Raw genomic sequence first — 16,573 nt, 5'->3', positions numbered from 1 at the left:
TTTTAATATACTTTTTTCACATAGGCATCCTTACTGCAAAGAAACACTTCATTAAAATTTAAAAAAAAAAGAACATGAAAGATTAATTTTGAGGAAAAGCTGATTCCAAATACTCCAAATGTCCCACTTGTGTTGTCAGTGTCACAAGACACCAAAATGCTTAATATTCTTAAGTCCCAAATGGCTTTCTTGTGTAAGGGATCTCAGTTGCAGATACTCAGGAGTTACTCCTGACACACAACAAATACAACAGGAAGTGGAAGGACACCCCAGTTCCTATTTGCACACATGGAAATATACCTACTTTCTTGTATATACATATATATGTATGTATATGGCTGAATAGAATTTTTTATAAAATAATGTGAATTTTAACATGACACACTCTGCACAGCAATATAAAAATATGCATCACCAAACCACCTGGCAAGAACACAGGAATCCTTAGAACTCCTTTGACCTCTTAATTGTCATATCATGTTTTCTGATATGTAGGTTTTAGAATCTCATATTCCCCTCTTTCAGTACATACTATTCTTCCATTTAGCAGATTAAATGAAAACTAGCAGGACTTTAAAAAAAATATATAAGTCCTTGGTTTAGACCCATTCTCCTGTGCCAAACTGACAGCTTTGAATGTCTTCAAAGGGTGTGAGTGGGATGTTGCCAGTCATGACCAAGTTCAGCAGCACACAACAGGAGCATCTAAGAATTATTTTTACTAGATTTTGAAGGACAGCACATGCATTCATCCTAATGCAATCCTGCTCTATCTAATCAAACTAAAACCAGCCTGGAAAAGCCTGTCAGGAGTGATTTATCATGCATATTCTTTCATCTCCTCCAGGTACTGGATGAACATATTGGTGCATCTACTTGTCAAATCAGTACTGAGATGAACAAAAAGGAAACCACCAGAGGTTTGATCCAGATTAAAAATGCTCTTGTGTTTAGGAGATGGATAAAATAAAAATATAAGTATATACTATTGCTTTCATAGGATGAAGAAGGTCTTGTGATACAGAGAAGGAAACTGAATTCTCTTCTTTGAAACTTTGAATGTAAGGACAGAAATTGCTCTTTTCACTACGTTTTTCAGGTATTCTTCATCCAAACAACACACATGAACAGTAAAAGCACAACTTTTATTGCCTGAGCAGTACAGGGAAAAATAAAAGCTCCATGAGTGCTAAGGGGCAAGAGAAAGGTCTTCTGAAATGCTGAGTATCTCCTGCCAACTCTAGTTGGTTTTTCATTCAAGTGTCAGCCTGCAAGGAACTCCCTTTTCTAACTAAATAGGAATCTTTCTAAATTCCCCTGATTTCAAAAGCAAGCTACAGACAGCATCAAGCACAAAGTTCTTTCTGACTTTGCAGTTATACAAAAACTCACTAAGGGAAAAGAAGACCCAAGACAGGCCTGTTCTCAAATCTGAAGACAAAAAAAATGTATCTGTGGAGTGTCCTGGCTTATCCCAGAAAACAATTTCCTTCAAGCACATCTGTTTGTGTAAACAATACTAAGACACATTAAAACTGGTGTTGTCTCTCTAGAGAGAGAGAACAGCATTTTGAGACAACTTGGTAGCAAACCTTGCATTTTTCAACAGTTACTGTTTCAGCTCCATCTCAAAAGCAGTAAGTCAAGTATTTTGATTGAGGTTCCAAAACTGGATCCAAACCATCTATTTGATGTATCTATAGCAACAGAGACTGACATACAAACACATACACACTGTTTTCCACTACCTCCATAGATTGAAAACTTTCATTGTAGATGCTGGTTTAGCCTTTTTCTGTTGCAAATGAAGTTACACGTTCAAATTCTAAACAAAATCTTTTTAAAGGATTTTTTTTCTCAAAAGCAACACTAAGCCTTAAAGAAAACACACCAGCTTACCTGCAATACAAATTTCTGATCTATGTACTTTTTGGCAATGCTGGGCTGAAATTCTTGGCTTTCCAAAAATCGTATGAAAAACTCATATACAAGCTGCAAAAGAAAAAATAAACAAAACATGGGTTTAGTTTGTGACTTGATTACGCTTTATATTTTTAGTATTTCCCTAAATTATTTTGTTAGAAGAATAAATGCTTATTTTTCTCCAGTACAAAGGGTCAGAAAAGGGGTTTAAAAAAAAGGAAAATATTTTTCTCCTTTTTCGAATTGCCACCCTTTAGTTAAAATTAATTACATGATCTTTTTAAGCTGCCTTTGCTTATTTAACTCCAGTCAAAGGCATTTCATCACCAAGAACAAGCACTGCCATCTTGTAATACTTGTTATCATCTTGTAAAGCTTCCTAGAGTGATTGGGAAGCACATTTAAATTGCCCTCTGAACTGCTGAAGTCACATCAAATACAGACATTACAATTCTGAAGGGGTGGGCAAAACAGCTGGAAATATTTAAATTAAATTAGAAACTGCTCAGAGTAGTGTTCTAGTACAACTTGAAACACAGAAGAAGAATACAAACCAGAATTTATTCAGAAGTTCCTAATTTACTGTAAGGATTAGCCTCAGGGCTGGAGAAAATCTGCTTATTTTCATGCAATTCCATCTCTGCCTGAACTCTTCAGTGGGACAGCAAGACTTTTCATTTAGTGCAGAAAAAGAAGAGTATAAAAACCAGGGAACAAGGAAGTGAAGTGAAACAGAGACTGCTGTGGCCTCATAAGACAGCAGCTCTGATCTGTCACTGGTAATGAGCTACCAGCCACCCATCCTCTTTGCAGAACCTTCTCATAAAGAGCAGCCATTGAAAACTTTTTCCTCTTTTGTCTTTAGTGAGTATGAATATTGATACTGAAAGGAGAAAGGAAGCTTAAAATTACATTTTTAAAATAATTTTAAACTTTTCCATGAAAAACTGCTGCTGCTACTTTATAACAGCATTCTCTGACTTCTCCAAGGAAGCAATAGGAAATCAAAAAGCAGGAGAGAGGTTTAGAAAAAAGTGACAGCTTACATAACACCAACATTAAATCATCAGGAAATCAATTCCATCGACTTTTCACAAACGCTTTGGTGAATTTCTTCTTGACAATGGTAAGTCATCCACTGGATAAGAAATTCCATCATTTCCATGCAAGTTAATGACTTTTTGAACTACAGCACCAGTGTCACTGAATGTGCTCTTTCCAGGCAGGCAAAGCTCCTCAGAGCTGCCTTGACGTTTTGAAGATTCTTATTTTTTGTGAAATTTAAATATAAATGAGGGACGAACCTACATTTCAACAGATTCTGAATTAGAGAGCACAAAAGAGTGAAGCAAACTGCTCACAGGATTGTGCATGCAACTGTAAAATAAAACTCTCATTTCAGGCTGAGATCAATTTTACTCCTTTTCTCACAAAAATTCCCAAACTCCACAAACTGTTACTCAAGCAAACTTCTTGTAAATTTCCCAGTGGTGTGTGAGTCATTATCCTGACTAACACACACAAGATCTTCATCTGTATTTTCTATAAAGGAATTTACTGCATCAGTATCAATGATGCTTTCTCCAGTTTAGTTTTTCATTCAAAATCACAGACCAATGGAATGCTTTGGGTTGGAAAGGACCTTAAAGATCATCTCATTTTCCCCTGCCATGGGCAGGGACACCTTTCTCAAGACCAGGTTGCCCATTTCAACCAGGGCCCCATCCAACCCAGCCTTCAACACTTCCAGGGATGGGGCAGCCACAGCTTCTCTGGGCAACCTGTGCCAGTGCCTCAGCACCCTCACAAGTCAAGAACTTCTTAATAAAGTGTAATCTGAATCTCTCCTTGTCCTATCACTATCTGACTGTGTAAAACGTCACTCTCCATTCTTTTTTTACAAGCTCTCTTTCAAGTACTGGAAGGCTGCAGTGAGGTTTCCCTGGAGCCTTCTCCAGGATGAACAACTCCTGTTCTCTCAGCCTGTGCTCACAGGTGGCTCCAGCCTTCTGATCATTCTGATCCTTCTCTCTGGACCCAGTCCAACAGGTCCACAATTTTCCTGTGCTAGTAACTCCAGAGCTGCATGCGGTGTTACTCCACATGGGGTCTCAAAATCCCTTGTTTTGACAACTGAAATTCAGAGGAAAGGATGCTACTCAGTGAACCTGAATCCTGCTCCAAACACCTGGGAGCAAGCCTCTAGGAGAGGAAGGAGGACTTAGATAGGGATGCAGCTTCTCATTCATTTTTCTGATCAGCTGCCAACACCTGTGCACTTTTGTATGAATATTAACCACCCTCAATAAAGCAAAACTGCCAGCAGTGTCATCCTCACAATGCTCATACTGAAGTTGTTGAAAAACACTTGTGCATCAAAGCAGATGGAAAAGCGAAATAATTTTTAAATCAATGAAGGAAAACAGGAATACGAGGGACACCATCAATATAATTTTGAAAGAAAGCTTTAACATTTTGCAAATATCACGAAGTTCTCCCCCATCTCTGCAGGTACTATATTAGAATCACAAACAGTATTAATAAATGTTAGTGTCTCACAGACTAGTTCTGATTCACAGGTTAAAAAAAAGCTGAGAAAATTATTAGAGGCACTAAACAACTACAAGAATTTCTTCTGAGGTAAATAATCAAAAACCTGTAAATGCGGCCACGATGCCTCCAAGGTGGGCTCATCTTCTTCTGGATCAAATTCATTGCTGTCACTAGGTGGGAGAGTTCTGAAGATATTGCAAGATACCTGAAAAGACAAAGAAAGGAGGATGAGATCCATTCTTTAAACAGGTAATAGATTCCACGACTCTGTATCTGTACCTGCTCTATCCTCCATCACTTAAACACTATTTCCTTTTCCTGCTGTCTGACAAGGATCTTTAGCAACAGCCCAGGACTAAGGAACCTGCCACTTTACAAACCTGCAACCAGCCTTGGCTTTTCTCCTTTCCTCTGATATCCCAGCATTATCCAGTCTGCCACCATGTTCCAGAGGAACCTACCAACATGTAATTGCCAATCCTGATGGGCATCAATGGGAGCCAGGACTGCTTAAGAGCTGTAGGAAATACCATCAACTCGTATTCATAAGTGTTGTCATACAGCACTTGGTTATTTTCATCTGTACAGAGAAACATTAATGATTAAGGTCTCATCTGTCAGCACTTGTAAGGAGTTGCCAGTGCTACTCACACATTAAATGCCTGGACACTTCATGCCAAGTACAGAACTTGGTAATAAATGAATACAAATAATAGTATTTGCTCGACATTTAGCCTACATTTTATTTCATGGCTGGCTCACTTTGCATAATCTTATTTAGAGGCACTTTGGTGAGACTGCCTGGCTTTGTGAGGTTCATGCTATCAGCAAAGACTGAGCCAGAGAGCTTTCCTGGGTTAATTAGAGTGCTGAGTGGAGCGTACAGCTTATTATGCAGCAAATCTGATAAACTGCAAACATGCTATAGGGCCTCTCTGCACTTGGAAGGTGATGATGTGCCTTCCTTGCACTCTGCTGCTGCACATTTGACCCATCTCTAAGCTGGTTAATCAAACAGCTGGGAAAAGCAGCATGTTATCCCCTAATCTATACATGACCCCTTCATAGCAGTTCAGACAATCTAAGCTATTTAAGACACAAAACTAGTATGTTCTTCAGCACCCTTGTTTATTTTTCCAGCTTTTTTGCTCCTTTAAATGCTCTCGTTTGTAAGGCATATTTTCAGTATGTTGGCAACTTAGTGAGAAAGGGCACTTTAAAGCCCACAGTTGAAATACAATCCAAATACTGATTAAATCAGATTTAAATAGGGTGAAGTTTTAGAATTTGCAAGACAAACAGAAGAGATTCAGGCACTGCATAAGCAGAAAGATGAAAGAGGTAAGTGCAGGGAAGCACACGTGGTGCACCCGAGTGAGGGATATTCACTGAACACAGAAGAGTGACCAAGGCAAACCAGTGAGCACAGAAAACAAGAGGCCACACTGGTTTGTGCTGGGACTTGTCCCTTCCTGCCACAAGAGGGTGTGTGCCACTGCAGTTCCAGTCCTGCAGGCTCTACTGAAGCCCCACTCTGTAAAGCTCAGCATTGCCTTCAGCCTGGAGAGACACAGACCCACTCCAGCCCTGATGGGTGCTGAACTCCCCTGCCCGTACCCACAGCAGCCTGGTGACTGCCAGCGTTCATTCGGAGATCTTCTTCTGCTTTATCCAGCCTCTTCCTCAACTCGTTCACTTCTCTCAAGAGCCCCTTCCCAAAGAGACATTTCTAATCTCATGAGAGGTCAAATAACTATTCCAGGAATACACACATGTTACAGTTTGTCTTTCCTCAAGGATTCCTGAGCTCCTCCTTCTACTATCCCTGATATGAAAATGCAGGGAGAGGAGGAGAGTGATCAGAATTAGCAAGAGAGTTTCTATGGTGGAACACAAAAGAAGGTAGGCAGTCCAAAGGATTCCCAAGTAAAAAGTGGGAAATCCAGACCTTGAATCCAAATATCTAGGACTCTAAAATACTTACTCAAGCATTTTTTATTAATGCTTCACAGTCAAAAAACACAGCTCTCTCAGGATTTGGATCAAAATAAGAAACTAAGAGAACCAAAGGCAGCTTTTTTCTTTTCCTTTTCTGCTTTAAATTTCATTTGAAACAAGGAAGAAAATTTTCTGCAAATTCAACTATACATGTATTATTAAAACTTATGCCTACAGATCACTCATCAGCTGTTTTGTTTAGAAACTGGAACAAATACTGAATTATGGCACAAGTAAAACCTGCAAGCAAAGTACATACTTTCAGAATGAAAAGCTAAACAAAGACAAATTCCTGTAAGACTCAAATTAAGTCAAAGCAAGCCTCCAGCAGTTCCTGCTAGGGCCTTACGAACATGACAGAAATATGAGAGGTTCAGCAACAATTAGTTAAGTGCCAGCACTGACACCTGGATCTTGAACTTGGGACAAAATTAGTATGATTTCTGGAGAGTACCTATTAAAAAATGCCAGTCTCAAGGCAACTCAAAAGCAGGTTTTTTTGCATAAGAAAATTAACATGTAGGAGTAAATGCAATGCAAGCTAGAATATGGTCCTAGTATGCAGTTTGCTCTCTTTGATTTTCTGTTTTGCATTAGGAGTAAAGATAACCTACGTGGAGCCAAAATGCAGATATTCTGCTGAGGAGAACAGACAGAACAGGTTATCTTTAAGTGATTTCCCCAGGTTATCATAACTTTAGGAGATAATGTGTGCCATTACAGTTACATTAATCACCACAACACAGCACGATAGCTCATTTACATGCAGTGTCAATTTATAGCAATGCTTATCTAAATCAGTAGCCTCTGGGTGGTTAATGTTTATAAGCCTCTAAGGGAGAACTGAAGGCAACAAGTCCTTCCAAGCATGAAGTGCCCAGCTGTACATTGGAGACCCTGACAGCCACCAGCCTAAGACAGGAACACACCACATTGGATCTGGAAAGACTTTTTCTCAGAGAGGCATAAGGCAGCTATTTCATATTTATCCCTGGGCCCAAGCAGCATGCCAAAATTCCTTCAGCTGGATAGCTGAATCATTTCTCTCCTGACCTCTCTTGGATCATCAAGCCAGAGGACATCCCTGCCAGCCTGCACACACAATCCCCAGCGACTCCTCTCCCAAAGCCAACACAAATGACTATGGATCAATACTGACTTCCGTCTGCCACAGATTAGGAACGCCTCCAAGCCCAGATGATCTCTTTGGAAGGCAAACCAGAACTCTAATATTCTACAAAGTTGTATCAAGACAGATGTCCCCTCTCTGTCCTCAAAAACACCTGCACCTTCCTCTTCTCCATGGCTGTACCTTTCAGAAGCACACACCAACCTGGATGTACAAAGTCCACCTCAGCTCCACCATGCAGAATGTGAACACCCAAGTGCCAGAAACCATTTAACAAGCAGTTAAATCTACCCATTGGCTCTGAATCAGAAACATCCAAGATCAAACTGCAAATGCTGAAATGACAGATTTCTAGACTGGAGATGCACAGAAACCTCTGAGCTCTGTGTCAGTGTCAGTCAGGCACAACTCACAGAATCACTGAGTGGTTTGGGTTGGAAGGGACCTTAAAGGTCAGCTAGTTCCAATGCTGTGCCATGGGCAGGGATGCCACCCACTAGACCAGGCTGCTCCAGGCCCCATCCAGCCTGGCTTTGAACACTTCCAGAGATAGGACCACTTCTCTGGGCAACCTCTACCAGTGCTTCACTTGCCCTCTTAATAAACAATTTCTTCTTAAGACCTGATCTAACATCTAACTCCATCCAGAAGCAAGACAAAAACTCTCCCAAGCAATTACAAGTCAATGTCAATTCATTAAAAACAAACAAGACAGAGAAGACTGCTCTGCACCCCACTAGAGAGTGAGCTGCAATTTCTGAACAGATCTGATGGCTGCTACTCAGCATTGTGGAACTACAAAATTATGAATATACAGGTAGAAGCATCAAGCTTCAAGAAAGCTTTATCACCACATTTGAAATAACTTTTAGAAAAGAAGATGGTAAGAGGCTCAAGTCTGAAGTCAAAATTCATGTTTTGAGAAATCCTCTTTGCCCCTCACTGGAGTGCTATAAAAGTGACAACGCTGTAACAGAAACACTTCACAAATTGAATTGCAGCTGAGCACTTCTACTCTGTGCTGTTTGAAACAAAGATTTTTATCAGTAATAGTCTTCCTGAATGAAAGCTGAAATGAAAACAAGCACACACACTGCAAAGTTTAATATATTCTCTATATAAAACTAGGGTAAGTGGATACCCATTTAGCTTACAGGGAACACCTGTTCTTCAATTAAAAATATGTGGAATCATCCAAATGAACCTCACGTACATACAAAATTGAAACCCAGTATCTCTGCTCACAATATTTAAACTGCTGTGCATAATAATAACAGAGAAGCAATAAAATGTAATTAAGTCATAACATGAAGCCATGCTAACCTGGAGACTGGCCCCTGGAAAAGGCACTGGACTTGTCCTTCTGAAACATATCTGCATATGTGGAGTTTTTTAATATTGTTTATGGATTTACATATTCTAGAGCCTGAAGCAACTACTGCAGCCACTCAGCTATAATCTCTCTATAAAACCCTCTGAATTGTTCCCAGAAGTTTCACTAAAGAACATCTTCCAAAATCTAGTATCTAATTTTATCTTCACAGATTATAAACTGTTCCACCAGCTCTCTTTTCCTAAAGTTTCACTAATTTTACTACAGCACTGCTTCTGATCTCAAGGTTGAATCTGCCTGATACCCTGTTGCTTCTTGTTAAACCACCAGATCTCTTTTACACCTGTATATATATTTGCATATGCAGTATGTGTCTATCTATAGATCGGTATTTTTATATAGACATGACAACTCTCAACCTCTGTGTCGTTAAATGGAAAAACAAAGCTCCTAAACCCAAGCAGTTGTTGGTTTCTCTGTTTGTTGTTAATCCTGTGATTATTTTTGCTTCCTTCCTTTGACCTCCCACCTGTGCACAAGTGCACTGGGGTATATATAAAAAGCCAGACCGTCTCCCTCTTTTTTTTCCTGCATATTGTCGTATTAATTTATCAACATTCACTTCTTTGAACAGTGCAGTGTACCAGAAATTCATATTAAGATACTCATGATAAGCAATCCACAATGCTCAGGTTCTTTTCTGCACCACTGCTTGCCTGAATACAGTCTTTCAGGGTTTAATATTATGTGCCTTCTTTTGCCCAGCAGCATTACTTTTGACTTGGCTGCATCAAAATGAACTACATTGGATTGTGAACACAGTCAACAATCCAGATCACAGGCTGGGGGGAAAACAGTTCTCATTTTCCCTTGACCTTTAAGTCTTCTAAAAATTCAATCAATAACCTGCAAGAATCTAGCTCTGGATCAGGGCTCCTAAACTTGTTAGCTTGCCATCCACCCACTTCAGTGGTGGTAGCAGCTTCCATCCATACAGATGAGGAGGCAGCAAACCTGAGATCCTTGAGCAATGCCTCTCCTGGCAGAACTACAACGGGAGCAAGTTTGTAGGACAAAACAGCTGGTGCTCAGGTGCAATGTCCACACCATGCATGTTTAGAGGGAAGAGCTGCTTTCTAGTGATATCCTGCACTGAACAAAAGCAGTAGCTATACTCCTGCAGTGGATACTTTTCCCAAAAGAAACTCAATTTACAAACCCTGAAACGTCCCAGAGAACCACAGAATGGTTTGGGTTGGAAGGGACCTTATAGGTCATCTAATTGTCTTCCACCCTGCCACAGGCAGATACTTTCCACTACACCAGACTGCTACAAGTCCCATCCAACCTGGCCTTAAACAATTCCAGGGATGGGGCAGCCACAGCTTCTCTGGGCAGCCTCTGCCACTGGCTCACCAACCCAACAGTAAATAATTCCATCCTAACATGTAATCTGCCCCTGTCCCCTTCCAAATTCAAGCCATTGCTCTTTGTTCTCTCCTTCCAGTGTACAGCCATTACCCCTTGCTCTAATCTTGTTCACTCTAACAAGAGTCAAGGTGGATTATGACACTTTGGATCTGAATTAATAGTGTTAGCCCAGACCCCAGCCCAGCAGCAGCCTTGGATACAACCAGGGCTGCAGGAAACTGGAGCTCTGCAATTCCTCTCCAGGTCACCTAGACCTGAACTGTATCTGAGTACCCTACCAGGAACCCCATTCATCACTCTCTTCTTGCAACAAAGTTTTCAGATCATTCAGCAGAGGAATTTTTTATTTAATGTGTGCCCAGGTAATTCTATAATACATATAATACTGAAAAATCATAGCAGTAGCTTAAGTATCTTCAACAAATTAATGCACAGTACTAGCAGAAAGAGCCCCTCACCTTCAGAGCAGGCAGGAGACCAAGTGAAAGCCTGCTCATGCCTGAACTTGAACTCTAGACAGCATTACAAAACTCATGCTGTCCTGGACTCCAAACTAAAGAACAAAACATACAATTCAAAAGCCAGGAAAGCAACCCCTCAGAAGAAGATTAACACTGTGCTTGTCTGTAGACAAAATGTTTTAAAGATACTTAAGAGGATGACACAGCCAAAATAAGGCGTGGAGAGGTAAAGGTCCTTTAAGTAAATAAATAAATAAATAAATAAAGCTCAAGTGCTTCTTAGAACAAGAAAGTGCTTTTCCAGTTTATTTCTTTCCTTTAGACCTGGTCACTGAACTGTCATGCAGATAAAGTCTGACAGATGCAAGGCCTATGTAACCAACCACAGGAATAATGGATACAGGTAAATGTAATTACAGACAACTGCTGCAAGAGCAGCTGCCTCCAACTGATTTTTTGTGAGGAGCACAGAACATCAGTGCCTCTTCTTTTAATAAGCATTGTATGTTTAATACAAGCTAGGTATATAAAGAACACGAAAAACAAAAACATCTAACAAAAGTATTTGGAAATGATGCATAAAAAAAAAAATCAAAGATAGATTCTTTTCTTGCTTCTACAGAATTGATAACCCTCACATTAAAGAAAGAAGAACAGAATTTAAAATATTATGTGATTTTAATGTGTTTTTTAACAATAGCATGCTTGCTCCATTATGGTTGCACCTACATGATAATTTTTTATCAAAAAACTTTGAGGGGCAGTCAAAAGACAATGAATTTTTCCTTCCAGCATTTCAGATGGCTTCAAAATCCGTTCCACTTACACCGAGTCAAGTCAAGCTCAAGATTAATTCTTAATATTTTACAGAGTTCCAGAACTTATATAAAATTTCCATTAGAAAGGGATATGATTTTTCAATTCTTGTGAGAGTATATGATTTCATTTATTTCCCTTAAACTCAAAATGACATTCAGCATTTTATTTTGAAATCTAACACACAAGAAGCAACAGGAACATAAATGCAGGGGTTTTGTTAAATCAAAGAGGTAAGACTGACCTGCAGAAAAATCCCTATCCAAGAACATTTAATACAGAAACTCTGAAGATGTCATACTTAGTCATAAGACACAGCTAAAGCTATAGAAAATATAAAAACCATAATGCCTATGAAGTCTAACAGCTAGAACACTTCCTAAAAATAGGTTCCTCAACATGCTAAAAAAAAATCACAGCTTAGCAAGATATTCTTTATGTTTAATGGGTCTGTCACAAACAAACTCCTGAACAGACTCTGGCCTCACATCTGTTGAGACAAACCTGCACTAAACTGAATGCAATCTCTCTAGATTTGCCAGTAGAAAGAAAAGAGAGGGAGAAAAAAACAATCCCAAACCAGAATCTGACCTTTAAAATGCATTTTTTGTGTTTATTTGAGTATTGATTTAACCAAGTTTCTTTCTCTGTGTTGCTTAACACAGCTTCTACACCACATGACATCTCCTATGATGTTTCACTTTGGCTGTTCAGAAATTACAGCCTTATTTTACTCGATTTGCCATTACAGAAAAGATAGAGATGACAATGGGAAGCCAGAGGCATTTCAGCACTTAGAAAAGAGAACAAAGTATCACCATTCCATTCTAAAAGATGTATCTGAAGAGAGTTTCATTAGCCATCTCCTGTGGGCTGCCAAACACACACTGATGTTGCACAAACGTCAGTGCCCGGGTTTACAATTTCTAAAGAAGCAAGTAGGAGAGCTGAAAGGTTGCTCACCAACAAAGAGATTCATCCAGACTTCTCAGTTTAACAGCTTGTCAAATTTTTCGTCCGTTTTTTAAATGAAATACATCAGTTTCCTCAATCTATGTCTTAACATCCATCAAACACAAACAGCTCAACCACATACACCCTTCAGGATACTACAGATAATAACAAACATTTATTTCATTCAACTACCACTGTTTAATCTACCAGCAAAAATCAGTATCATTACTTTAAGCCTCCACGTTTTGCTCAGACAGGAATAAATTTTAGATTAAGTGTCCAATTATTGGCTCATAAAGTCCTATTACTGGCATTTTCTTCTTAGCAGAGTGTGGCTTAATTGGCAAGGCTATTTTTCCTAAGACTTGCCTAATTCTAAAGAATGTCATCTACCCTTCTGAACAACACATCAAACTGCAGGGGAAGCACGCTGAGCAATACCCTCCTGAATAATTCTGTTCAACTCATGGCCATTAGCACAAATCCCAATCACTCTCCCCATCAACTGATATTGATGACACAGATGAGGCCCCTGCAACTTGCTTTGGTTGGTCATTAGGAGGTTCTATTTTATTTTTTTGAATAACAAATAACATACCAGAAACTGTATCAAGCTAGATAGAGTGGTTTAAGGAAGCAGATTTGCACACAGGTTGACAAACAGCCAAGTGGCTTCACATTTAGCTATATACAACATCATATCACATGCTCAAGACAAGAAGATGAAAACATGTGATTTTACAAGCATGGATAAAGCTTTTAATGGAATAAATTTTAGATGATCAGCATGAAAAACATCCAGAAGTTATTTGGCTACCACAAATGACTTTTTCAAACCCTTATATTTTAGAAGCAATTAAAAATCTCAGCTCTTCTGAAGAATTCTACTGGCAACCTTTTCCTAGCCTAGTATGCCTACAGCCAAACACCTTTTGGGTCACTAACAGAGATCACTAAACACACATGTACATTGTAACACCTTAAAACAAAAAAGTCTCTTCCACAGGTATTACTTTTTCAAACGTTTTAGACGATTTAGGTGAGAAAACACTTCAGCTATTAGTCCTTTTCTATGAATATTTGTAACTTTAAAAATACCAGTTTTAGACAGGTGCACCTTCTTTCTCTGCTCCTGAAGATGCTAAAATTCACAAAAGAACTTTTTTTCCCTTCACCTCTGAATCACAGTAGCCCAAAGGGACAAGCAGGAAATACTAATTCTTAGATTCATAAACACTAAACATAGCAGGGACATAGAAAGGAACATTTCAAAGGGACATAAAAAACTGGGCTCCGTTTTGATCAGTTTTAAGAACCTGGTCTTTCAATCAAAACACTCCCATGACAACTGTGGCAGGCAGGCAGAGGGGATGCTAATTTGGTCAGGACATAAATACTGCTGTTTTCTTCACTATCATGACAGGTCTGAGACTGTCAACATGACAGCTCCCTTGTGAACACAGCTGGAGACCTTGGTGAAAATCCCCAAAAGCACATGAAGGTGGTAGTTGCACTCAATGAAGTAAACTGTGCACATGTAAGTCTGTCTCAGTGTAAGATTATGGGCACAAAACTGCCTGAAACATGAACATGTACTTAGAGCAAAGAACAAGTGATACCAAAAACAGTGTTTCAGCACCAAGTGACTAATGCCATCTCTTCACCAGGCAGTATGTGCTGAAAGCTTATTCTATATAATATTACAAGAACTACCTTTCCCTCTAGGGCCTGCATAACTGTGCTCAAAGTGGTGAAGAAGTCTTGCTTTTATAGGCAAAGACCAGCAGGAAAAAACAGCATTTTTACCAGATAGTCTTGTCTGCAAAGAACAAAATACCTGCAAGCCTCAAAAGCCCTGGTGATGTGGCTTAGCAGAAACACTGCAATAGCATTCAGGAATCACTCATGCATCTGCTATGGATTCACTCACACCAATTCAGAATCAGAGCACTGCATCCTGCTCCCATGGAATACAACCACCAAAGTGGTTTTCCAGCAGCACAGGCAGCAAGAACACCACTGGTTGTGACAGGCACAATTAGGGGACTCCAGTGTTCAACTGCTAACACCTTCACCAAAGCTCAGGCGGCTGTTGCACACTACAGCTCCATCCAAAATCTAAATTACAATTTACAATTACATTTACTTAAAATTTTCTCAGGAAATTCTTTAGGAAAAAACATGTTCACTTCCTTAAATACTTAGGCATCTTTTTGCTTGTAAAAAAAAAATCAGGTTTGGGCAGTCAGGGGCCACTGAGTAGCCAGACACAGGACATGAGAATATTCACAGTCCTCCCATGCTTCAGTATCCCAGCACTGAAGAGGAAACAGCCTGGGTTCAGCACCACAAATGAAAAGCAGAAGAAAGCAGAATGAAGAAGGGCATGATGCAATGAAAAGGGAAATCTGTTCTCTCATCTTTTATCAAAAAGGAGCTAAGCTGAAACTGGAATTTCTTAAGCTCCGTAAGTAAATATCTATGAAATCCAGTGGAAACATTCAGGCTTCTCTTCATTTCTAATAACTCCCCCATATTGTAGATACAGACTATATTTAAGGAAATTATTCAAAACCATGCTTTTCAAACTCTTTAGGCAGTACACTATTTCCTTAAGTTAAGATCAGTTGTGTGAATCAATACAAGTGACTGCAGGGACAGTAGAACATGATACCAAAGGGGTTTTGCATCTCTTCTGCAGCTCAAAATCAGATTACTTCATAGATTATGATTTATGATTCAAATTGAACTTTATAAGCAGTTAAAAATCAAATTCTTCTTGTTTCTTGGGGTCCAAGCTAAGGCAACACTAACTTGAAGAGCTTTTATTCAAGAGATGTTGCTTCAGTAAACAATTATAACCAAAGTCAATGCAAGAATACAACCTCAGTAACAGAAATGCTAAAAAAATTACCAAGTTCTCTGGGGGGATGAGTTTGGAGGCATCTGCTACACACAGAAAAAGTCTCTCATTTTATTGAGATTATTTGTGCATCAACATCCTTTCTATGCAAAGGGTGTGATATACTTTGTTCATCACAAGGGGTACTACACGTTAGATTAAACTAACATTTGCAAACCATTTAGATACTAAAGCGCAGTACCAGCAGAAAAATTTAGGAACAAAAAATAGTCATTCTGTATTCTGCCTGGTATTTGAATGGTGCATGAGTTCACATACTGAAGAAATAACACAGCAAGCAGTTCATTCACAACTGGCCCAGTGCAGAAGAGGGCAAGAGAGGGTGAGGGAGAAGGGGAAGAATCTGATCTCATAGGCTTTCTGACAATGAATACACACAAAGAAGCCATATTAAGATTTTTTCATAAACCCTTAATTCTCTTTTTTTTTCCTTCATGATTAACTGCTTGATGGTTCTGTCACAATTTACAGCTATTTTTAAGTATTACAGACAAGCAACACAGCATGTATCTGAGTGTCAGAAAAGAAGTGAGGAGCATACACAGTGCAATGCAAAAACTATTCACATTTTTCTTCTTACAGCACATAGCCTGAGGATTCCATAATCACAGAGTACCATTAGCAAACTGACATCACCAAATCTATATTTAATTAATTGCTTTCTCATTTAGAGAGGTTATAAGGGTTCTGTACAGTAGCACAGAACAAACATTTTAAAGCAGCAATTGATTTTGCCAGTTGCAATGAACATTCTTCACCATGCAGCATCTGTTACTTTTTCCATTTTTACATTGAAAACACTATTATTTAACAATTTATATATACAAGGTATAGCTTTATAGTTGAGTAATCTTGCTCACTCTAAGAGCACCTGCAATGAGTCCCCATAACTCAACCAGGACATTTCCACAACAATCCTACACAACATTTTTAGCATTTATTATTTTAAAATTATTATCCACGCATACTTTAAGCTGTCTCTGCCTAAAGCAGACACCCAAGAGCTTGGAGAAAGTTCAAAGAATGATAAAAAACTTGCAAAAAGTATTCCA

General features: G+C 39.1%; 1 protein-coding gene across 3 annotated transcripts in view; it reads right to left on the bottom strand.

The window, feature by feature from the left end:
• The window catches only part of PPP2R5E (protein phosphatase 2 regulatory subunit B'epsilon), a 70,978-nt gene that overhangs the window by 13,177 nt on the left and 41,228 nt on the right, over positions 1 to 16,573 (bottom strand). For all 3 annotated transcript variants that reach the window (XM_014871359.2, XM_014871360.2, XM_088166326.1), the window contains exons 4-5: positions 4,580 to 4,681; positions 1,900 to 1,992 (exon numbers count right to left, since the gene is read on the bottom strand). In XM_014871359.2, coding sequence (XP_014726845.1) covers positions 1,900 to 1,992; positions 4,580 to 4,681 — 195 coding nt within the window. The remainder of the gene's footprint in view (positions 1 to 1,899; positions 1,993 to 4,579; positions 4,682 to 16,573) is intronic.

This window comes from Sturnus vulgaris, chromosome 6 (genome assembly GCF_052056855.1).
Source record: "Sturnus vulgaris isolate bStuVul1 chromosome 6, bStuVul1.hap1, whole genome shotgun sequence".
Lineage (NCBI taxonomy): Eukaryota > Metazoa > Chordata > Aves > Passeriformes > Sturnidae > Sturnus > Sturnus vulgaris.
This window is presented reverse-complemented; position numbering and strand designations above follow the sequence as displayed.